Genomic DNA, 23,006 nt, shown 5'->3' on the forward strand with positions numbered 1-23,006 from the left:
AGCTTTTTCCGTAAACTGTATACTGTCCGGTTAGTGGATAGTGGACCGGGGGATTTGAGAACAGAAGAGGAAGAATTTGCATTTAGTTGAATTTAGTTTAAATGTCACATATTAACAGACCATGTATTTACAAAGCATAATCGATGATCAATTGGACCTTGGACTGCGAAGCTTGAGTTTCGGAAAGTCCGACAGATCTGACGAATTCTGCGGCTCGACAGCCTTTTTCGGCCGGGCTAGAAGGCCGAGAGAAACGCTGCGCCTCATCCATGTCTTAAATTATTCATCGAACCATTTGTCGGCTTCTGAATTGTCAAATACGTGGGAAGTGTAATTTAATTTCGTTGGCCAAGCTCCTATCTTGGGTGCTTGCTCCTGAGGCGTCAAAACTCCAGCGATTGTTCTGGCATTCGTGGCGTTTTCCGACTCCAGGTGCTCAGGTGTTATCACCGCGGTGGCGCAGATACATACCATCACTCTGTCCTGAGATATCGGCTGAAAATCTTTGATTCTTGCTGCTCTATTCTCCTCTGTGGCAGGTCACGAACTTGACACGGCTTTTACTATCAATACTGGCATTCTCTGCCATGGCTGACACGCCCAACCGAGGAATTGTCGTCATTTCCGGAGGTAGTGCCGCGAACAACCTTGTCGACGTCTTCGATGCCGTGAGAGACAGCAAAAACTGTTTACTCAGTTACATCATTCCCATCAGCGACAACGGTGGCTCCTCATCGGAGCTGATCCGAATCTTTGGGGGGCCCTGGAATTGGCGATGTTCGAAGTAGGCCTCTTGACACGCGACACTACGCGAGATCTCTTCCGAAGGGCTTACTTGACTGACTCTATAATCACAGGTCGCCTTGTTCGTTTAATTCCAGACTCCCCTGCCAATTCTGAGCGGACGGCGATCAAGGCTCTCTTCAATCATCGCCTGCCCGCTCAAGCAGGGGCAGCGGCGCATGAATGGCTCACCATCGTAGATGGCACGTCAAGCCTATGGAAGTCCATCCCCCCCGCTAAGAAAGAATTGATCCGCTCATTCTTGAACATGCTGAACCTGGAAATCCTCAAGCGGGCTCGGCCACCGTCTTCTACCTTCGACTTCACGTCTGCTAGTGTCGGAAATTTGTTCCTTACGGGTGCACGACTCTTCAGCGGGAGCTTTGAGAGTGCAATTTACCTTCTGGGAAGTATATGCGGCGTGCAGTCGGATATTGTGCGTGTCATCCCGGCCATCAACTCTAACTTCTCACATCACATATCCGCCACTCTCGCCGATGGGACTGTCATTGTCGGCCAAAATAGCATCTCCCATCCGAGCGAAACCACAGCCCTTCAGCCCGACCGTGGCAACAGGCCTAGACGGCCTAGTTTACTCCTGGCCGATGGAGATGATCTAGAAGATACTGGCTCGGACGTGTCCGATGCCGTGTCATATGAAGAAGATCATCTCCCCGGATCTCTAGCCACTCTTCGCAACAAAAATATTTCATTCAGCAAAACAGAAAACGAAGACTTACCATATCGGATCAGCCGGATTTGGTATATCAATCCCTACGGACAGGAAATTCGGCCGCCCGCAAACCCACGTGTTCTGGAAGCACTGAGTGATGCCCAGGCTATCATCTACAGCATTGGCTCGTTGTACACCTCCATCATACCGGCAATCATTCTCCGTGGCGTTGGCAAGAATATCATGACCAGTCCAGCTCGCCATAAGATCCTCATTCTAAATGGTTCTTTGGACCGTGAGACAGGACCTCCATCTGCGCCATTTCTAGCGTCAGACTTTGTTGAGGCTATTGCGCATGCCTGCGAAGAGAGTCGTGGACGACATCCGCATAGAGTGTCTCAGCACCACGGAGAGTCACCATCATCCCCGGAAACCATCCGGCCACATATTCCTATTCCCTACACTGCATACGTGACCCATATCTTGCATCTAGATGGCCCTGGGACGCCTCAGGTAGACCGCGAAAGGCTGGCAGAGATGGGCATTGAGACCTTGCGCTTGTATGGGCGCAAAGTCACAGTCATGGAAGGGGGTAAGGAGGTTTGTGTGGGCATGAAATATGACCCCAATGCTCTGATACAAGCGCTTGAGGTGGTGCTAGGAAAAAAGGGGGATGCCATGGTGCGTGGAGGTTTCGGGAGTGGTTTGGGCAGGAGAAATACACTGGATCCTGGCCGACGCGATAAATAAGAGGGAAAGTGAACAAAGACCCGAGAGACAATAAAGGGACATTGTACAATAATTTATCCTATAATCTCAATCAAAAACAAAGATCATCGTGGAAGGAGTAATTTAGGATCCATCGTTCACTCCAAAAAAGCCATAACCCCACCTCGCCCATGAAATGCCAGAAAAGATAATGTCCGTATGCTGTAAAACGCCATGATAGTCCATGATCCACCTCGCCATGCTAAAATGAAGGGTATTCAAGAAATTCATGCTTTGTTCGGTGAGACGACACCCCGCTTCTTAGTGATCACCTTCAACTTCAATGGTATGAGGCTTCTGCGAGGTCCACTCGACTCGTTCCGAGTAATCGTCTTTCGACATACCGGGCACGTTCCCTTAGTCTGTTTTCCTTGCTCGGTACATTGATCGTCGATCGATTGGAGGTATTCGACGATGCATTTGTGACAGAAGAGGTGGCCTGTGACCAGAATAATATCGTGTTAGAGGATCATAGGTTGTCAAAAAGGTATGGCAGTGATGAAACTTACCACATGAAGTACTAGTAGCGTCCTCTAGATTATCCATGCAGACTGGACACTGATATGCTATCAACATGGAACGAGCTTTGTCTGCTTCGTCGGTTGATTGTGCCTTGACGGCGTCTTCACGCTGTTTCGCAAGGGCTTTGGCGAGGGCAGATGAGCCTTCGACCTCAGTCAGGTCGATAGACTCGATAGGACTTTGTGGGCGGTTGGATGGCGCCGAGCTGTGAGGACCACCTTCATTGTGTCGGCGTTTTCGTTTTGTGCCCCGAGGCATTGAGTGGGGATCTGGGGAGCTGGAGGAGGAGGAAGCGATCGGGGAGACGGAAGGCGTTGACGAGACTTCCCTAAAACGGCGAGGAGAGGGATGTACCCGAGCCGAAGTAAGGTCAACGATAGAAACTCGTCGACTCATTATGGGATGAAATTTCCAAGCAGGTGCAGACAGGTCTGTTGATTGAGTGCTTTCCGAAGAGCAATCGAGTGTAGCGGGGCCAGCCCTTATTAGAAAGGCGTGGAACGTCTTTCCGCCGGGCCAGAATGTCCCAGGGACAATATAATCAAGTATAGGTAGCGGACTAGCGCCAAAAGAAAGCCAAAGAGAGTTCCAAAGACCAAGAACCAACGTAGTTGACAAAAAGATACAGCAAGCCGCGGATGGCAAAATGGCAGCGTCAGTTGTTATCGATTAGTGATAAGACATCTTTATGAGGAAGGCGGTCAATGATATCAGCAGCACACTTCTTCCGCCTCCTGCATGACGCTCAGATACCGCGATAGGCACTGATATGGAAACTGCTCCACGATCTTCCTCGATACCCCATCGCCTTATCCTTACTATCAAGCGCAGTCTTCGACCAGGCTGCAGTTGCATGAGCTGCCATGACATGAATCCTACAACTTCAGCCACTGTATGATGTTATCTCGGAATCCCTCCTACACTCCTTATTCCAGGGGTGTCGTGAGGTCGGCGCGCCTGATATTGCGCCCAGCACCGGTTGTCTACGCGCAATCATGGCTGTTGCCTGTACGAGGGCGTGTGAGGCCATATTCCACGCGGGTCAATGATGAGACTACTCATAAACGTTCTCTTTCCGGTAAGTTGTTGGCATTAGCACTGTCACGGCCAGAAACAATTTTCTGGAGATCGACGGACTGACCAGGCACAGTTCCTGCGTTACCCAGGTTCAATGAAATTGGTGTTCAGCATCTTAGCGACTATGTACATTCCCAGGTCTTCCCGAACAAAGGTCGAGTACCTGATCCCGAACTCGTCGCACTCTCCAAAGATCACCTAGCAAGACATGACCTTCTTGGCAAATCTCAAACCGGTGCCGACCCGATCGCATTTGATCTACCGCCCCTCCATGGCCAGACTCTTGACGAGCATTTTTACAAGCTTGGAATGGATGCATCGGAGCCATATTTGACAAATGCCAAAACCTTTGCAGCTTTTAGTTGCCCGACGAAACCGCGCAAGTGGGTCAAGCGCAGTGGATGGACCAAATATAATTCAGACGGTTCATCGGAGCCTGTGGATGCGCCTAACGAGGAAATGCTGACCTTTGATACCGAGGTCATGTACAAGGACAACCCTTTTGCGGTCATGGCTTGCGCGGTGAGTCCGACAGCTTGGTATGCATGGTTATCTCCTTGGCTTCTGGGGGAATCTCAAGAAAAGGTGCATTTGGTTCCTTTGGGAGACCCTTCGCAGGCCCGAATCGTCGTTGGCCATAATATCGGTTATGATCGTGCTCGAGTTCTGGAGGAGTATGATATGAAACAGACTCGCAACTTTTTCCTCGATACCATGTCTCTTCACGTCGCCGTAAACGGCATGTGCTCTCAGCAGAGACCAACCTGGATGCGTCATAAGAAGAACAAGGACCTGAGAGATAAGATTGCGAGCGAGCATAATTCTGTGGAATTGGCCGCGTTGCTTGAAAATAATATGCTCAGAGAAGAGGAAGAAGAACTTTGGGTTGGGAGAAGCTCGGTGAACTCTTTGCGAGATGTCGCCAAGTTTCATTGCGACGTCACCATAGATAAAGCGCAAAGAGACTTCTTTGGCGAGCTTGATCGGGAAACCTTGCTCACAAAGTTGGATGAACTACTCGACTACTGCGCTGCTGACGTTGCGATTACCCATCAGGTCTTCAGAAAAGTTTTTCCTAATTTCTTGGAGACCTGTCCCCACCCGGTCAGTTTTGGGGCCCTTCGACATCTCTCTTCCGTCATTCTTCCTGTGAACCAGACCTGGCAGGAATACCTCACCAACACTGAAGAGACCTACCACAAACGACTCGACGACGTTCAACGGAAACTTCTAGAATTATGCGACGAAGCTCTGAAGGTGAAGGCTCAACCAGATGTCTACACGAGTGATCCTTGGCTACAGCAGCTGGACTGGTCTGGCCAAGAGATCAAAATGGTTAAGGGTAAGAAAAAAGGGGACCCCCCTCGTCCTGCTGCTAGGCAAAAGAAACCGGGTATGCCGAAGTGGTATAAAGATCTTTTTCCTTCCAGCAATGCCGACATCAACCTCACCGTTCGAACAAGGATTGCCCCCATCCTGCTCAAACTATCTTGGGATGGCTACCCTCTGGTCTGGTCCGACAAGTATGGGTGGACTTTCCGGGTTCCTCGTGAACAAATTAAGAAATACGAGAATCAACCGGTCGTTGTGTGTGACATGGCAGAGGAGAAGAACCTGCAGCTACGCGATGACAGAAAGAACACCTACTTAAAGATCCCTCACAAGGATGGCCCGCAGGCTCGGTGCACTAATCCTTTGGGGAAGGGCTACATGCAGTACTTTGAGCGCGGAATCTTGTCTTCTCAATTCGAGCTTGCCAAAGAAGCCTTGGATATGAATGCTTCATGCTCCTATTGGATCAGTGCCAGAGACCGAATCATGGGCCAAATGGTGGTTTACGAAGATCAAATCCAGAAAGATGGCGCGACACAGGATTCGACTGAAAATCGACTCGGTTTTATCCTGCCTCAGGTTATTCCCATGGGTACCATCACTCGCCGTGCTGTGGAGAATACCTGGCTTACCGCAAGCAATGCAAAGTCCAATCGAGTTGGATCCGAGCTCAAGGCTATGATCAAGGCGCCTCCAGGTCATGTTTTTGTTGGTGCTGATGTTGATTCTCAAGAGTTGTGGATTGCCAGTCTTGTTGGGGACGCCCCATTCCAGCTACATGGAGGTAATGCGATTGGATTCATGACGTTGGAAGGTTCCAAGGCTGCAGGGACCGATCTGCATTCCCGCAGTGCTTCAATCCTGGGCATCTCGCGTAATGACGCCAAGGTCTTCAACTATGGTCGTATCTATGGAGCCGGCATCAAGTTTGCGGCCACGCTTTTGCGTCAATTTAATCCTTCTTTGACGGAAAGGCAAACGCAAGAGACCGCAGCCAATCTTTACAAGGAGACGAAGGGAACTCGGACCTCACGTCGTGCCCTAAGCGAAAGTCCATTCTGGCGAGGTGGAACTGAATCATTTGTGTTCAACAAGCTTGAAGAGTTTGCCGATCAGGAAAGGCCTAGGACCCCTGCGCTCGGTGCTGGTATCACGGAAGCCCTCATGCGCCGCTTCATAAACAAGGGAAGCTTCATGACTTCTCGCATTAATTGGGCTATTCAATCGTCGGGTGTTGACTATCTTCACCTCCTGATTGTGGGTATGGATTATCTCATCCGGCGGTTCAACATTCAGGCCCGGCTGTCTATTACTGTTCACGACGAGATCCGCTACCTGGTGAAGGACGAAGACAAATACCGGGCTGCCCTCGCTCTCCAGATCGCCAACGTATGGACACGTGCCATCTTCTCGCAGCAAGTTGGCATTGATGACCTCCCACAGTCCTGCGCGTACTTCTCCGCCGTTGATATTGATCACGTCCTGCGGAAAGAGGTCGACATGGACTGCATCACTCCTTCACACCCTCACAAAATTCCTCACGGCGAGACTCTGGATATTTCTCAACTACTGGCTAAGAACGAGGCAGCGTTCTTGGATCCGTCTATTGCCCCCACCTCCCCTCCTCACCCCGAAAACTACGACTATACCCCCCGGGAATCGGTCATGTCCACACTGCAGGCATCCAATGATCTCGCGTTCATCAAAGCCCAAATTACTAAGGATGACAAGGAACTCCGTGAGATCATCAAAGAGAAAACGCAAGCCGCCAGTGGCGGCAAGGCCCCTACACCCCGCTCTTCAACCTCGAAAACCAGAGGCAAATCTACAGGCTGGGTATCTGCGGAGCCCCAACGAGCGGTTCTGATGGACCTAGAATCTGGCTTATATCCCGACTTCCGAAACCCTCGCCCATCATCCAGCGGAAATGGCAAGACTCATCATCAGGTTGGCATGTATCGGTCTTCTTGGAAGCCGCGGCCATCTGCTCGCGCTTAGCCATGGCCTGCTCTACTCCACCCTCCCTTGACTATCTCTCTAATATCCTTCAACCATTTCCCTTCCTTTTTCTGTATCTAATTATTTTTTCCCTCTCATGTTTGAATTGTGGGCCGGCTGTATGTTTTATGCTCTTATGTGGAACTGCATTGGGGACCAGCATTGGGACGGCGTCGGAAGTGTTTAACTGTTAGGTGACGATAGTGTACAAAATGCACATGCATCTGCAAGATTTGGCTTGAAGCAAAGTATTCGTCTCGCACGGTAGATGGCTATTCTTGAACCTAAAGGTCCTTAGTTCACGGAATGGGTATGACCTCCACTCTCCCGATCTCATGTCTCTTTCCAAATCGAAGGAACCCTAGTGAAGTCAGCTAGTGTTCATTTTGGACAAAAAAGGGCTCTTTCCACTTACGCAACCTCAATGACAGCACATCTACCCTCTTGGACAATCCTGGTTCCCTCTTGCAAGGCTTGATCCAACTCGCTTTGCACCTTGACCGTAGCGCCCCAGGCGTTACCAGCAGCCGTGGCAATGCCTGGATAATCAGGCGATGGTTCAAAGGAGATATTGAGATCTACGTGAGAGATTGTCAGCTTCCGCCGCAGACTTCCCAACCAAGTGAAGGCAATAAGTTGACGAACCTTTCCTGTTGGACTTTGATGCCAATCCATTATTGTGAACTAGAAGAGCCGACACTTTCGGTGCGTTCCAGCCCCCGTTATTCAAGACGATCAGTAGGAAAGGAATATCATAGCGTCTGGCGATCCAGTAGACACTCTCCATCTGCGAGAAGAGATACGTCCCGTCTCCAACGCTGACATGGTATCAGTATTTTCTTAAGACAACAGATAGGGGGTTACTCACATTCCACAGACGAAAGAATTGGGCTGGGCCAGTTTCACTCCCAGAGTGGCACCACCACCCCAACCGAGACCACCAGCTCCACTGCCAACGAGACTTCCCGGCTACAGTATATTGTCAGATAAAAGGCGTAGTGGGTGTAAGGGCATGGCCTACCTTCACCAAGTTAAGGTGATGTATCAGTAGTCCGGCATTGGTGACGGCCTCCATGACAAAAGTTGTATCTTGGGGAACATGCTGTCGTAGACGAGATGTAAGATACGGCACGCTAATCACACCATCCTCGGGCGGGTATTGCAAGCTGCGAAGCTCCTCTCGCCATTTTGTGTAGCGTGTTGCGCGAGCCTCGAACTGCACGGCATAGTCTGCTTTGTTGAGGTTCTGTTGATCTAAGAAGGCATTGAGCTGTCTGAGGGCAAGCTCGCAGCTGACTTTGATCCGGCGGATAGCGTTGATGGAGAACACTGTTTATGGACTGTTAGAGAGGTACTGAGTGGACAGATGCCAAGACCTACATGGCATTTGCTGCTTGAGTGGATCAACGTCGAGGTGGAATATCTTGGTTCCTTTTGCCTGCCAGTTAGCAGATGTCTACAAATGCCAGAGAAAACCATACCTCTTTGGGGTTTACCCGCGGTAGGAATCCATGGCACATCGCAATCCAAAATTAGGATTACATCGGCCTCGAGAACTGCTGGGTGCGTGGTAACAGTCACGCCCAGATAGGCTTCATGGTCGTTTCTGATGCAAACGTCGGACCCAACCATCTCGACCACACCAATCGGTAGCTTGTCGCAAAGTTCTTCCAACAGAGGAGGGGCGTTGCGGTTTCGACCAAGATAAGTAGTGATAACAAGCGGTCGCTTTGCGCTCATCAGAGTTGTCGCAATCAATTCGACCTCTGTACTTGTCAGATAAGTACAGTGGCTCAGAGACAAGGTTTCTTACCTGACTCGGGCAGGGCACTAGGCACAACAGGTGTCAGGGTTTCTGCTTCGAGATACTTCCGGTCCACTTTCTGTAGATTCTTGTCAGATTCTCCATTATTTTCAAACTTTAACCAGAGACTTACTTCTTCTAAAACTTCTCGAGCAGCCATAAGATATGTTGGGCCCTTGGGATCCGACATGGAAAATTGCAAGGCTCTGTTGACCATCTCCTTGATATTGCGCCCTGTCTTGATTTCCGCGGAATACCGGCAATATTGACGGAGAATTGCCGCCTGGTCAGGCACATCTTGCAGCCAATGGATGAACCTATGAAATGTTAGCTTATGGCTGTGACAAGAGGTTGAATCGCATACTCTGTTCTTGAGCCCATCAGTTCACCTCTTTGGGTGAAAGGGCTGAGACCCGCAAAGCAGAGAACTGGGACTCGGCCGACCGAGGCATTGTGGATGGATTGACCCAATGCTAGGGTGCCGCAGTCAACATGAACAAGAACACATTGCTGTTTTAAGTTAGTGCATTACTACAGAGAAACTGTGGACACAAGAGATGATTCATACGGGAATCCCAGTGACCTGGGCATAGCCAAGGGCCGCGGAGAGAGCAACCAATTCCGAAGGGCAAGTGATGATGTTGGGAAACGTGGTTGAGTTTTCTGTACTCAGTGGTATTAGAAGACAATGCTCCTATTCATGCTTTCTGTTCTGAACGGACCTTGTTTCGCTTTGATCATGGCCTCTAGCATGGCAGGGTGGTCACTCCCCCTGTTTAACTATGTTAATCATCCCACTTTTGCCGATCAGTATATGGACATTCGACTTACAGATTGACAAAGCAATGGGTAACTCCAGCCTCAGCTTCAAATAAGATTAGCGACACCATTCAGGACTTGGGAACGCCGAACTCACAGAGAGCTTCAAAAAAGCCTTCAGCAGCGGAACTCAAGCGGGCATCATCGCCATTCGCGTCCTCGTCGTAGCGAGGCCTTTTGTTGTCCCTTGTCATGATATCAGAGTAGCTGTGGCTTTGTTATAGTAGCACTGACAGTTCTCAATGGCATTGACCGGGGGTTGAAGAGGTTAAAAGGGCGAGTCCCCGGATTTTCTGGAGGGTTGAGGAGTGTACATCGCCAAGCTGCCACAACTTTCTCCGCAAGCCAATCAACCCCTGCCAAAAGGCCCCACAGCGGTGTTGATCCGCAGTTGGACCCTGTTGAACCCCCGCCCCAGTTCAACTGTGCCTCGGGCATGATTGGAATTGGAGAAAAGGGAAGGCTGCGATGGGGTCCAACTGTGTCACATCATGGCCTTTCTCTTCGCATCGTGAACTTGGCACTGATAGCTTCCGCGGTGGCCTGTCGCTCACCTTCTTAGTTGCTTGGGTGGTCCAAAGATAGATCCATACGAGTTTTCTCCCCATTAGCCAGAATTAAGTTAAAAATCCCACAAGGCGACTCAGCTCCTTTTGATATTATGGTACTGTGCACTAGGTCCGGTTATTCATGGGCCTTGTCTGGTGCAAAGATGCGCAATTCTCAAATATATATTTCGCGAGTCCAGGACATTCCCATCACCACGCTCAGTTTAGGATAGGAACCTTAGGTTTCTAACAGCGCAGGCGGTAGTGAACAACATCGTTGTTTTAGATGTGATTTCACCAAAAAGCGGGCAAGACGCAGTTGAAATATTCAAACCTGAGCGCAGGTGAGTTACTAAAGATTACCTTTACTGTGACGACCTTTCGTGAATCTTGCAAGATCGAGTGTTCAAAAAGTGGGCCATGACCCGGAAACTGAGATCGTGAGTAAGTAATCTTGGCGTTCTTTTCAAGCCCAACGTCCCCATTTACATGACCAATTACTAAAGATCACCATTCGGAGTTCCGAAACCCCGTACAGACTCTCTTGTATACTTTTGATTTTGGTTCTAAGCAGATCTCTTCACATCTCTTGCAATACTAACCGAGGCAATGATAAGTGCGCACAGACCACACTTTGTCGCTGGAATGATGATATCATCAATACCCTAGAGCATATGTATAAAGCAACGTCGATAGCCCGAGAAGTCTTAGTAGTATCTGCCAAGCGCAGTGCACAAATCAAGCATGCCCAAGTTAATTGCCATCATCGCCGGAGTCGGCCCTGGTACAGGCAGTGCCATTGCCCGTCGCTTTGCACAGGCCTATCCAGTTGTCCTCCTGGCTCGGTCGCAACAATCCCTAGATCCCGTCGCACAGGAGATCACGCAAAACGGTGGTTCAGCAATCGGTATTCCAACCGATGTGACGAGTCCTTCGGGAATGACCTCGACTATGGATCAGGTCAAAGCCCACTTTGGTTCTGATATCAACATTGCGGCGGCAGTCTACAATGTGGCTAGCAAATTTGTGCGAAAGCCGTTCTTGGAGCAAAGCTCAGACGAGTTTCTGGGTAGTCTTGAACCGTCTATCAAGGGCGCTTTTAATTTTGCACAGGCGACGCTGCCTTATATGCTGAATGTGAAAGAAGCGCAATACCCACCCACTTTTATATTCACAGGTTAGTCACGCCACTAGGACTCTATATTCGTTTCTAACTTGCTTCAGGTGCCACAGCAGCGCTCAAGGGAGGATCTGGACTTTCCGGGTTCGCGATGAGCAAATTTGGAATCCGTGCTATGTCCCAATCGCTCGCACGCGAATTCGGTCCTAAAGGCGTTCATGTCTCCCATGCTATCATTGATGGCATTATCGACACCGAGAAGACCAAGGGATATAGCCCAGACATTCCTGATTCCAAAATCGATCCTAACTGGGTGAGCTTCCTGAACCTGCAAATGTAAGTCTGCTTGCATACTGACTACCTCTAGATTGCGGAGTCGTATTGGTTCTTGCACACGCAACCAAGAACCTCTTTCACACACGAGATAGATCTGCGAACATATTCGGAGACATGGTGAAATATCTCACAGCAGGATAGGGTTTAGCGTCCATTAAAAATGCTATACTAGAATATGTTCATTGCTCGAGCGGAAACAAGGCCTTTCTCTTGCAACATATATACCGACAGCCCCGAGCAAGGGAGGAATGATTACTATCTAGACTCGTAGCTACTCTCTGGGAATTCAATGGTGGAGATCGAATATAATTATTGCTCGAACCTGAAAGTATATAGTAGACAAGGATATGTGACCCCTCTCAATCCCGAGAAACAGTCTCACTGGCAATATCTACCTTAGTCTTCGCAAAGTCACGAGCCTTAACTTCGTTCTTGAACAAAATATCCATCTCAGCAAAGGTGCGGTTCTTGGTCTCGGGGAGACGGAAGTATGCCCAGAGCAAACCAAGTCCCATGATAGATCCATAGAAGAACCCAGACTTTGCACCCCAGTTCCAGGCCGCCTTCTGCATCATGTGCGGCACCAGCTGACCGTAGACGAGAACGGCAACGTTGTAAACAGCACGGGCAAGGACGACGCTCTTGTTGCGGAGGAAGTTCGACGGAATTTCAGTGACAATAGTGTAGATGATCGGACCGATGGTGATAAAGAACACAAAGTATTCCACGAGAAGAATAGCACCAATTCCATAACCGATGTTCGGGTGAGTCTTGATGCTCGGGATACCCATGAAGCCGATCACAAATGTTGTAGCAGTCATGAAGGCAGTACCACAGAGCAACAAGGTGCGGCGACCAGTTCGGGGCACGAGGAACCAAGCGACAAAGACACCGACAATAGCCAGAGCGTACTCTCCCATGCCAAAGTCAAATGAGGCACTTGGAGCAAGGCCAGCTTGCTCGAGGAAGTAGACGATGTACGCAACGAGGGGAGCACACAGCTCTTGAATGAGGTAGGTGAAGACGGTGATCTCGGTACGACGTAGGTTGACACCCTTGAACAGGTCCCAATAGGTGCTAGTAGCCTGCATCTCATTCTCAATTCTGACGGTCTGTACCATCATGGCCACGGTATCGGCAATCTCATCTTCATTGCTGTCCTTGGCCCGCAGACGACGGACGACTTTGCCTGCATCTTCGGTGCGACCCTTGCGAATAAGCCACCATGGCGATTCGGGAGCCAGGTAAATTCCGATCGCAAGAGGGATCGGAAGGATCCACTGAAGCGCGAAGGGAATGCGATAAGCCCACTGTCCAGTCGAGGACAGGAACGCACGCAGGACACCAGTTCCAAGCAAATAGCCAATACTCCAGCAAAGCGACACAAGCATTGTCAGATAGGGCCGCAGGACGTTCGGGCAGACCTCGGCGGCATATGTGGTGGTCAATGTTTGGAACACGCCCCATGGGAGACCGAGGAGGACCTCAGCACCGAGATACATGTAGATGCTGGTGGCAAAGAATTGGAGGAAGATGAATGCCATCATGAGGAAGAGACAGCCGATCATGACCCAGCGGTAACCGAAATGATCAGCGAGAATACCGTTCAGCAGAAGACCGATGATTTCTCCGGCATTGACACCATTGCCGATGGCGGACTGCAGGGTGGCGGGGACTTGATAGGTTCCATCCTTCTGTAGCGTGCCGTAGTGCTCTTGGAAGGCAGGGAAGGCAAAGAAACCGGTGACGAAGGCGTGATCAAAACCTTCCATGATCAGAGCAGAGGAGAACCAAATTGACCAGAAGACAGCCTTGGGGTACTTGCGAATACCCTCTCTCAGGCTCATGCCATGCTCGTCCTCGGTGGCCCTCTGGGCGCCCTTGAGAGTGTCATCGAGATTCTCAAATGTCTCCTCATCTTTCTCGCGGATCACCCTTGTGGTGGCCTGGTCATTGACGTCCTCCTGATGTTCGGCCATCTCGATAGGTGATGAGTGCCAAAAGGGCGATATGGGAGAGAAGAGGTTGTCGTCGAATGCAAAATAAAAAATGGAGTGATTCTCCCCACATTCCACGGACTGCTTGGGGCTCTTTGTAGGGCACGGTTCCTCCACCCTCCACTAGTCTTCTCCGCATCCCCAGACCGCGTGGAGATAGACTTAGACTTTCGGTGGGGGCAAATCCCCCAGACGGGGTCAGCGCCGTGGTTTACCCGGTCTAACGGGCCAATTATGGACCGAAATTGAGACTTCATCCCTGTCATTTCGGACTGGAATAGACCGAAATCTCAGGTGTCGGATCGCTATCAGCTGCACCGAGTGGTGCCAGAGTTTAACGAGGTCAAAGGGAAAGGCTAATGTAAACAACTTAGTTCAACATCATACGGCGATGCCGTTTTGCCGCTTCATCTTTGCTTGGTAAGACTATACGACCGATATTGAGTCCTTTCTCGCTTACTGGCCCCGCTCCAATTGCGTGATGCCATTAGTATAACTATCCACCTTTCTGACTTCAACCCGCCCACCCTTCGTATCTCCCCTTGTCTATTCTATACATTCCGCGGTCTTGGCTGTCTTGTCCTGGATTGCTTAGTTACGAGGTCCGAGCGCCACCCAACGCCACGAAGAAGTACAAGTCGCTTCCCCAGTTGATCCGAATTTCCCTTTGCTGGCAGTCATGTCGTCGGCTAATTTACGTTGGCTGTCTGGAAACGGGCCCCACGCCCTATCGGATGGCGTTTCTTTTGGGATGCCGTGGCCAAGGGGCCTCTATCAGCCAGGCCAGAAATTCGTGATCGAAGCGAAGGATGCCCAATGGCCTCTTGACTCGCGTGAGCTCGCTTACTGGGCGGATGGCTCGGTCAGATGGACTGCTCATTCGGTTAGTGGTAACATTGACTATTCGGATGAGTATACCGTCCAAGGCGTGTCACATCCACCGGAACCCACTGCGAGCATCACAATCGAACAGCAAGAGTCATCTCTGTCGGTGGCTTCTCCAAGTGGACTGTATCTGAGGTTCGCAGCATCTGGCAGCTCGTCGATTCTCGAGCAACTCGATATCAATGGGCAGACGGTCTGCTCTGCGGCCACGGTGGTCGCGTCGATTAATGAGAAAGAGTACCGAGCGCGAGTCAGTGCAGTGAATGTGGAGAACTCCACTCCCAGCAGGGCGCTGATCAAAGTTTCTGGTGTCGTGGAAGATGGAAGTCACAACACACATCTCCCCTTCGATATTCGATTCTATGTGTACTCTCACAGTGCTTCGATCAGAGTCCTCCACTCATTCATCCACGATCTAGACCCAGACAAGGCTATTACTTCCCTGGGCCTACGGTTTAATGTTCCGCTTGGGCACACCGAGCTATACAATCGCCACGTGAGACTAGGTGGATCTGGTGGAGGTGTCTTGAAAGAGGAAGTAAAGGGGCTTTCCGGATTGCGGCATGGCCCGACTGTTGCAAACCGGACTGATCAAACATCGGGACGAGAAGTCAACCTGCGAGAAGCCGAGTGGGTTAGAACAGACCTCACTGAAGGACTCTCGTATATTCCCTCATGGGGCTCTTACTCGCTCGCTCAGCTGTCTTCCGATGGCTTCACGATCAAGAAACGGACAAAGCCAGGATGCTCCTGGGTCAAAGTCACTGGCGGTGGACGAGCCGATGGAACTGCATACATTGGATCAGCTTCTACTGGAGGTCTTGCGGTCGGAATGTCCGACTTCTGGGAGCGGTACCCCACCCAGCTCGACTTGGACCACTTGACCACCGAGGAAGGATCTATCACTGTGTGGCTATATTCACCACTGGCAGAGCCCCTGGATACATCTCCGTATCATGACGGACTGGGCCTCGATACCTATCAGAAGCAACTGCAAGCTCTTGATGTGACTTATGAGGACTATGAGCCTGGCTTCGTCACTGCCAATGGAATTGGAAGAACCAATCAGCTCTTTTTGAGACCTTTCCTTCATACCCCATCGAACGAAGACCTCAGTTCATTCTCTTCCCTGGTTCGTGAGCCACCCCACTTGGTTGCCACTGTAGGACAGTTGCAGTCCTCAGGCGCATTTGCCGGCTGCTGGGCTCCAGATTCTCAGACCCTGGGTGTGAAGCCATCGCACCAACGCGCTGAGATTGAGGATAGGCTTTCGCTATTGTTCAACTATTACCATGGACAGGTTGAGCAACAGCGTTGGTACGGATTCTGGGATCATGGAGATGTACAGCATACCTATGACCCTTATCGACATGCTTGGAGATATGATGTCGGCGGGTATGCGTGGGACAACTCCGAGCTTTCGACAGATCTGTGGCTGTGGCTTTACTTCCTCCAGACCGGAAGAGCCGATGTGTTCAAAATGGCAGAGGCTATGACTCGACACACCGGCGAAGTTGATGTCTATCATTCTGGAAAGTTCAAAGGCTTCGGTACTCGACATGGCGTTCAACACTTCAGCGACAGCTCGAAGCAGCTTCGTATATCCAATGTGCTTTACCGCCGGATTTACTTTTACTTGACCGGAGATGAGCGTACTGGTGACTTGATAGCCGAACTCCAAGATTGTCAGAATACCTTGCTAGTACTCGACTCACATCGCAAAGTCCAGGAACATGCCGGTATTCCCCAAGGGTTCGCCATGACAAACATTGGTCTGGACTGTGGAGCCCTTATCGCGGCCTGGCTTACTGCGTGGGAGCGACGCTCCGAGGGATGGGCCCACTATAGGGATCTCCTTATCAAACTACTTGATGGTATCGCTGGGCTCAAGCATGGTATTGGGAATAACGCGATCCTACTGAACCCAAACACCGGAGAGGTGCGAGAGTGCCTCCCGCCGACTCCAGAGTATGCCATCTCTCACCTATCCATGCTTTTCGGGTTCCCCGAGGTCATCGCCGAGCTCTTCCATTTCGCACGTGAAGAAGTTCCAGACACTACTGGACGATTCATGAAAGTGTGGCTTGCATACTGCCGGGCTTACAATGGAGGACCGGATGTCCAGCGTGAAGAGTTTGGGTTCGAGTTCCCCTCCCACGCCACATGGAGACAGAGTCATTCTACTCTCACGGCCTTTGCCGCGGTTGAACAAGATGATGAAAAGCTGGCGCATGCTGCGTGGAACCAATTCTTCAACACTGATGGCTACAGAGGTGATCATGATTGGAGAGTGATCAAGTGTACAGCTCCCGAATACTTCACTGAGGGTGAAGAAGTTCCATGGATTAGGACTAACGAAGCTGCTCGGTATGGGGTATCTGCTATCTCCAATCTTGGGAGCATTGGGAAATTTTTGAAATAGACGTTTAGTATAGGTGATGGATTTGAAGTTGACTAGTCTTGAAACCTTCGTACTAGATGAATCTACATTGTTTTAAAGAAATTCTCGGACATAGGCAACGCCATATGCTTACATAGATTCTTTCAGTCAAGTTGTATAATTAATTATCAAACCGTCTCACCAAGTTTCTCGCCAAGTCAAAGGTGTAATCCTTGCCTTACAGCCACATTCATGGCATCGGAACCCACCAAGCTGTCAGCTGGCCCCCAACACTAAACATACACTTTAGGGTCGGTTCTCATTGACCCGCAGCCCCGAAAGTATACTTGAAGAGGAGGTCCGATCCACTGACCCTTGTGGGGTAGCTTTTTGGTCCCAGGGAATCTCAGGGCTGATTTTGTTCATGCATGGCCTCCTATTGATGGAAAAATTACAAGCCACTGAATTTTGCGGGGAAGATCTTTTCTAAGTTTATGAGGGGTACAGCGTGACCAACAGCAAGCCGAGGGCGACATGAATTAGTTGACAAAAAAAAAAGTTTGACTTGCCAAACAAGATCGTTGTTTCTACTTTGTTATTCTGAATCTCCCAAAATCTTCATACCATTGCTCTGGCAGACTTTCGGAATCCAACATGGCTCCTACCAGATATGCTGTCGTCGGCACTGGAGGCCGGGCCTCATTTTTTTACAGTGCAATTGTTCGGGACTTTAAAGATACGGCAACTCTTGTCGCATTCTGTGATACCAATCAAACTCGCATGGATGTCGCCAATGATCGAGTGCAAGAGTTAGGTCTTCCACGATTGCCGACCTTCAAAGCGATTGATTTCGATCGAATGATCGAAGAAACCAAGCCCGATACAGTCATCGTCACGACGATTGACCGAGCTCATCATCAATATATCATCCGAGCAATGGAATTGGGATGCAATGTTCTCAGTGAAAAGCCGATGACGGTGGATGAGATCAAATGCCAGATGATTCTTGATGCCGTCAAAGCCACCAATCGACAACTTCGAGTTACATTCAACTATCGATACGCTCCTCACAACACCAAAGTCCGAGAGCTGTTGATGGATAATACTATTGGAAAAGTCACTTCTGTCCACTTCGAATGGCTGCTCAACACCCAGCACGGGGCAGATTACTTCCGCCGCTGGCACCGAGACAAGCGCAATAGTGGAGGGCTTCTGGTACACAAGTCTACGCACCATTTTGACCTAGTCAATTTCTGGCTAGGCAGTCGTCCTGCGACCGTCTTTGCACAGGGTGATTTGAAATTCTACGGCAAGGAGAATGCTGAGCTTCGTGGAGAGACCAAATTCTACTCACGAGCCCACGGCAGTCCTGCCGCAGCAAATGACCCATTTGCTCTCCACATGGAAGACCACCCTCAGCTCAAAGCAATGTATCTCGATGCAGAACACGAAGACGGGTATTATCGAGATCAAAGTGTATTCGGTGACGGAATCAACATCGAAGATACCATGGGCGTGTTGGTCAGCTATCAATCCGGCGCGATCTTGACCTACAGCCTCGTCGCATACTGCCCGTGGGAAGGATTCCGCGTTAGCTTCAATGGTACAAAGGGACGTCTGGAAATGGATGTGTTGGAACAGTCGTACGTCAATGCTGGTGGTGAACAATCTCAAGAGGGCGCCGTGGCTCATACGAAAATCACCGTGCATCCCATGTTTGCGCCACCCTATGATGTTCCAATCGTCGAGGGGGAAGGTGGCCACGGTGGTGGGGACCCTGTTTTACTCAATGATTTGTTCGGGACGCCTGCGGCCGACAGGCTTCATCGCGCCGCCTCGCATGTCGATGGGGCAATGTCGATCTTGACAGGTATTGCAGCAAATAAGGCCATTCGTACTGGGCAGGTAGTTCAAGTTAAGGATTTGGTACAATTTTAGACAGGGAAATCAGGCGATAGATTGTGGCCATGCTCGGGTGAAATAAGCAGATGGAAATAGATGTACATGAAATAGAACTTAGTGGAATCGCACTTTCACATCCAATTTTTGGCTTTCAACATTCATGAAGTGATTATGATGGTGTATGTGCATTTTTTTCAAATTGGGGACCGTCATCCATATTCACAGCGAGTTTCCTATGCGCCAGAAATGATATTCTGCGCGATGAGCAGTATTTTATGGCGTCCATTCCACAAAGGATAAACGCCAACAGTCAACAACGTGGCCCACAGCCAGATCTCAGCCACAACAATCCATGCAATGAAAAGCTAGAAGATGTTAGCAGATGATCATCTTCTTGACTCGAAAATGACTTACTCCTTTGCTAAACTCGAATTTGGCGGCATACATCGGAAGTGGCCAGAGAACCCAATGGCCCAGGAAGGTAGCTATGGCCCAAAATAACGCATACCGTGACCCCCTTCTTTGGATGACATCAGAAGCATCGTCGCGAGCTTCATTGGTTTGAGTAATATGGGAGTTCTTCCGGACGTCTGTATCAGTACAAGATCTATCGTGATCTTCATCGATCCCATCCACTGCAGCGACAGCCAGGCTGACCTTGCCCAGCGATGTCCAGTCGAAGTTCTCCGGCGCGAACAATGTGATGAGTACAGAGTATAATGCAGGGCTGAATGCAGATGCAATTGTGCCGTACATGCATGGAAGTGTTTGTCCTGTTGAAGAAACAGTGACAGAGCCATAGTAGCGATGAGCTGTGCCAATCCAGACAGCGAGGCCTGTCAACAGCCCAAGATAGGCGGATGCAATGACCGCCAGACGACTTTGCTTTCTCCAAAGAATCGACAAGACGAGTGGAAAAATCCCTGGGCAAGTTATCACTCCTGTGGCATCCAGTCAGCAAATATCTAGTAAACATGAGTTTCTCGAGGGTACCAATCATGTATAGTGTCCAGCCCATGTCAATTCCAACATAGTGGAATAGAGCGGTTAGACCCGCTGCAACCAGACCAAACAGAATCACGCCTATTCTGCTCCAGAGGATCACTTCCTTGTTTGTTGCGCTCCTGTTGAAATAGGTCCGGTAGACGTCAAAAGCCACAATCGAGGATACGGCAATTACCTGTGCTGACAGCGTAGATGTGACCGCCATGAAAGTCATCAAAAGCGTGGCCACCGCGCCTCCTTTGCCAGCTACTGCGATCGCTGCATAAGGCAATGCCAGTCCATTTGTCACCTCTGTACTGGTCATTGTCTGAAATTAAAATATTAGCTTTCTGAACATGATCGGTTCACCGGCTGGACTTACTCTGGGGTATGTCGGAAACGCCTTTGTGGTCTCTAATCCAAGGGCAACCATACCCATCACAGTCCCAAGAGCCCAGGGTACACTGAAGTAAGATATTCCTCCAATTACATAGCCTGGAACAACACCTTCCGGTGATGCAGCGAAGGCTTTCGTGAAGTACCCAGTGTCCATCTATACACAGTTAGTCTCACTTCACAAGCATGGTAGCAACAGAATGAGACACCAACAATGACGGCTCCAAAATTTGACACCAACAGGATAATTGCAAAGAAGATCCCCTGTTGGGATGTCATGGTCAAGAGTGATCCTTGATAGTTTCCATCGACAATGTGATTTGGCTGAGCTGCAACGACGAGATCATAGAGTCCTCCAATTGAGCCAACCTCTGGACTAGTCAACGCTTTGAGGGTCAAATAGCAGCATAAAATCAGAATGATGAACGTGTGTATATAGTCCGTCAAAAATCTGGGGCTCAATTAGCGTTGTGAATTTCTCAATAGAAATAGGCTAACTCATACGTCGCTTTGATACCGCCTGTCAGAGTATAGATGACGACCCCAAGCGGTAGCAAAAATGTAGACGCCATGATGTGCATTCCAGTGCTGGATAAATTAGCACTCTTTCCACTGGTAGATTTTGAGCTTTTTTGACGGACTGACAGATATGTAATGGCTGATGAAGCTCCGAGAATCATATTGATGGTGTTAAACAGGTTGTTGACCACCGCCAAAAAAGTAAAGCTCAGGTGAGCAAGGGTCCCTGAGGAATATCATCAGTGTTGACAAAATTCAAGGATAAGGATGTTGGGATGAACACTAACCATATCGAATCTTGATAATTTCCAAGACGGTATGCGCGCTAGGTACACGTCTCTTGCAGACAGTCCCGAGATATGCAAAACACACGATCATAGGCGAGCACCCAGCCGCATACCAAAAGGGACCACTGATGCCGTATTGATAGGCTACCAAAACGGCACTAAGTAAAGCTGTGCTCCAGAGCCATGACTAGAATGCAGTCAGAATTAACCTTTGAAAGCTGTCACCCAGACATACCGAGACAACTGCCGAGGCCACTAAGCCAGTGCCAACAGACCGATTGGCAACCATGAATCTTGTCAACATTAGACGAGATCTTCGATCTTGACTGGGGCTGAGCATACGTTTCAACTTTTGAATTGTCTTCACCGACTGTTTTCTTCAATATTCTGGTGACCACCATCATTCCTTTGTTCAATTAGTATCTTCTCGAATTCCATCTGCTCATCACCTACCTGTCGCAAATGCTAACCCAACTCCAATCACAACCCCATATCCCACACCCTGTGACAAAGGGGGAGAAATTTGAGACATGGTTTACGATGCTGAAGAAATAGTTCAGAACAGAGTGAGCAAACACAATACTAAGGCGCCGGCTACGATCTTTACCATGACTCTTATACCTGCTTCAGAAATATCGGCCGAGACTAACTGAGTGTAATAATGCAGATTCATTTCCACTATGGCAGCTTGTCTTTCACAATTACTCTTTCTGGCATCTAAAAAGAGAAAATTTGTGTCGTGTTCGTGCTTAAATTGGAGCTGCCAACAAAATGGCGTGCTTACTGTGCTTCATCGCGAAGCTTTCTCGTCATTTTTGTAGAGAAGCCGCTAAAATGGTGCAAGCACGGCTGGATAATCTAAGTCCCCATTTGGCCAGTGCCAATCCTGAAATTATGCAGAGTCACGCCAGGGGTATTCTAGAACAATCCGAGATATGTGATCTAGCCTAGGGTCCATGTATCGCCAGTGCTTTGAGAATCAACTTCGCAGGCCACCTATTGCTTCTTCAGTTTGATGACGATTTCCTTTCCATCCGCTATTGTTCAGTCATACCATGCTCACCAACTAGTTAACTATGGATACATGACCCATTCTTTAGTCAACCCTACATGGTATCTCCCAGTCTTGTATAGAGACGCTTGTTCTGATTCTGCGCAAAGGACTCTACCGCTGGTTCACAAGGTTCTCTTCCACTCTCAGAAATTTGGATTATCAAATGCTGGTGAAAGGTCCTGTTAGTATCTCCGTCATATGTTAGCGACCCCCTGCCGTCCAAACCTACCTTTGAAAGACCTTCAATCGGGAGAGCTAGTCTGCTGGAGCTGACTGCGAAGAGGTTAGACCTGGTTCGCCTTATGCGCTCGCGTGATCCAGAGAGGGTGAATATTTGATAAGATGCCTCGGCGTCTCGTCTAATAACCGCCTGGCGACTGTAATTGCCGCAACAATGGCGGCTGGAATACTCCCAGTGCTGGAGCAAATCGGATCGGCTGCATCGTGTGGGTTAGCCATTAGCCTCGCCTGCAGGAATCGACCCACCGACATTCTGCTGGCCATACAGTATATGGGAGATTAACAGATTGATGATAAATATATGGATTCAACTGTTCTCAACTTTTAAGTTCCTGATCGAGGGGCTGTCCCAAAGGAGCCTTCCGCTGGTTAAGACCCAGCGGGTCACTGCTGGACCTGAACGGGCAGCGGCCGAGGCGTTGGCATTTCCCTAACTCTGGGACTGCAGGTTCGGTCGGCTTTCCCCCTTTCCAAGTGCACGTTCGCCCTTCTTTTCTTCAATTCACGAAGGAGCAGATCACAGGCAGAACGAACAAATCAAAATTTCGAAGCACAATCCTGCAGTGGGCGACGATCCAGGGT

General features: G+C 49.6%; 9 protein-coding genes across 9 annotated transcripts; 5 read left to right on the forward strand and 4 right to left on the reverse strand.

Annotated features, from left to right (window-relative positions):
• Positions 1–587: 587 nt before the first annotated feature.
• N7458_012161 (uncharacterized protein) lies at positions 588–2,206 on the forward strand (the record flags this gene model as incomplete). Its single annotated transcript, XM_056915543.1, has 2 exons — positions 588–777; positions 858–2,206. 2 exons carry the CDS (start codon positions 588–590, stop codon positions 2,204–2,206), a joined length of 1,539 nt encoding a protein of 512 aa, XP_056760297.1.
• A 245-nt stretch (positions 2,207–2,451) lies between these two features.
• On the reverse strand, positions 2,452–3,142 carry N7458_012162 (uncharacterized protein; the record flags this gene model as incomplete). Its single annotated transcript, XM_056915544.1, has 2 exons — positions 2,452–2,663; positions 2,734–3,142. The coding sequence occupies 2 exons, from the start codon at positions 3,140–3,142 to the stop codon at positions 2,452–2,454; spliced, it is 621 nt and encodes a 206-aa protein (XP_056760298.1).
• Positions 3,143–3,643: 501 nt separating this feature from the next.
• N7458_012163 (DNA-directed DNA polymerase gamma MIP1) lies at positions 3,644–7,153 on the forward strand (the record flags this gene model as incomplete). Its single annotated transcript, XM_056915545.1, has 2 exons — positions 3,644–3,824; positions 3,897–7,153. The coding sequence occupies 2 exons, from the start codon at positions 3,644–3,646 to the stop codon at positions 7,151–7,153; spliced, it is 3,438 nt and encodes a 1,145-aa protein (XP_056760299.1).
• A 333-nt stretch (positions 7,154–7,486) lies between these two features.
• On the reverse strand, positions 7,487–10,214 carry N7458_012164 (uncharacterized protein; the record flags this gene model as incomplete). Its single annotated transcript, XM_056915546.1, has 15 exons — positions 7,487–7,514; positions 7,569–7,731; positions 7,799–7,971; positions 8,022–8,122; positions 8,175–8,482; positions 8,534–8,584; positions 8,635–8,919; positions 8,967–9,036; positions 9,091–9,274; positions 9,322–9,467; positions 9,526–9,620; positions 9,680–9,729; positions 9,789–9,822; positions 9,874–9,989; positions 10,030–10,214. 15 exons carry the CDS (start codon positions 10,212–10,214, stop codon positions 7,487–7,489), a joined length of 1,989 nt encoding a protein of 662 aa, XP_056760300.1.
• An 854-nt stretch (positions 10,215–11,068) lies between these two features.
• On the forward strand, positions 11,069–11,901 carry N7458_012165 (uncharacterized protein; the record flags this gene model as incomplete). The annotated part of the gene is made up of 3 exons (XM_056915547.1): positions 11,069–11,501; positions 11,549–11,757; positions 11,812–11,901. The coding sequence occupies 3 exons, from the start codon at positions 11,069–11,071 to the stop codon at positions 11,899–11,901; spliced, it is 732 nt and encodes a 243-aa protein (XP_056760301.1).
• Positions 11,902–12,139: 238 nt separating this feature from the next.
• N7458_012166 (putative MFS alpha-glucoside transporter) lies at positions 12,140–13,759 on the reverse strand (the record flags this gene model as incomplete). The annotated part of the gene is made up of 1 exon (XM_056915548.1): positions 12,140–13,759. One exon carries the CDS (start codon positions 13,757–13,759, stop codon positions 12,140–12,142), a length of 1,620 nt encoding a protein of 539 aa, XP_056760302.1.
• A 697-nt stretch (positions 13,760–14,456) lies between these two features.
• N7458_012167 (polysaccharide lyase family 26 protein) lies at positions 14,457–17,084 on the forward strand (the record flags this gene model as incomplete). Its single annotated transcript, XM_056915549.1, has 1 exon — positions 14,457–17,084. The coding sequence occupies one exon, from the start codon at positions 14,457–14,459 to the stop codon at positions 17,082–17,084; it is 2,628 nt and encodes an 875-aa protein (XP_056760303.1).
• A 612-nt stretch (positions 17,085–17,696) lies between these two features.
• N7458_012168 (Gfo/Idh/MocA family oxidoreductase) lies at positions 17,697–18,980 on the forward strand (the record flags this gene model as incomplete). Its single annotated transcript, XM_056915550.1, has 1 exon — positions 17,697–18,980. The coding sequence occupies one exon, from the start codon at positions 17,697–17,699 to the stop codon at positions 18,978–18,980; it is 1,284 nt and encodes a 427-aa protein (XP_056760304.1).
• Positions 18,981–19,177: 197 nt separating this feature from the next.
• On the reverse strand, positions 19,178–21,662 carry N7458_012169 (sodium:solute symporter family protein; the record flags this gene model as incomplete). The annotated part of the gene is made up of 11 exons (XM_056915551.1): positions 19,178–19,309; positions 19,359–19,885; positions 19,938–20,256; positions 20,311–20,481; positions 20,538–20,775; positions 20,829–20,912; positions 20,970–21,069; positions 21,131–21,317; positions 21,366–21,423; positions 21,473–21,536; positions 21,584–21,662. 11 exons carry the CDS (start codon positions 21,660–21,662, stop codon positions 19,178–19,180), a joined length of 1,959 nt encoding a protein of 652 aa, XP_056760305.1.
• Positions 21,663–23,006: the final 1,344 nt, after the last annotated feature.

Source organism: Penicillium daleae (genome assembly GCF_028827525.1).
Source record: "Penicillium daleae strain IBT 16125 chromosome Unknown utg000009l_segment0_segment0, whole genome shotgun sequence".
Classification (NCBI taxonomy): domain Eukaryota; kingdom Fungi; phylum Ascomycota; class Eurotiomycetes; order Eurotiales; family Aspergillaceae; genus Penicillium; species Penicillium daleae.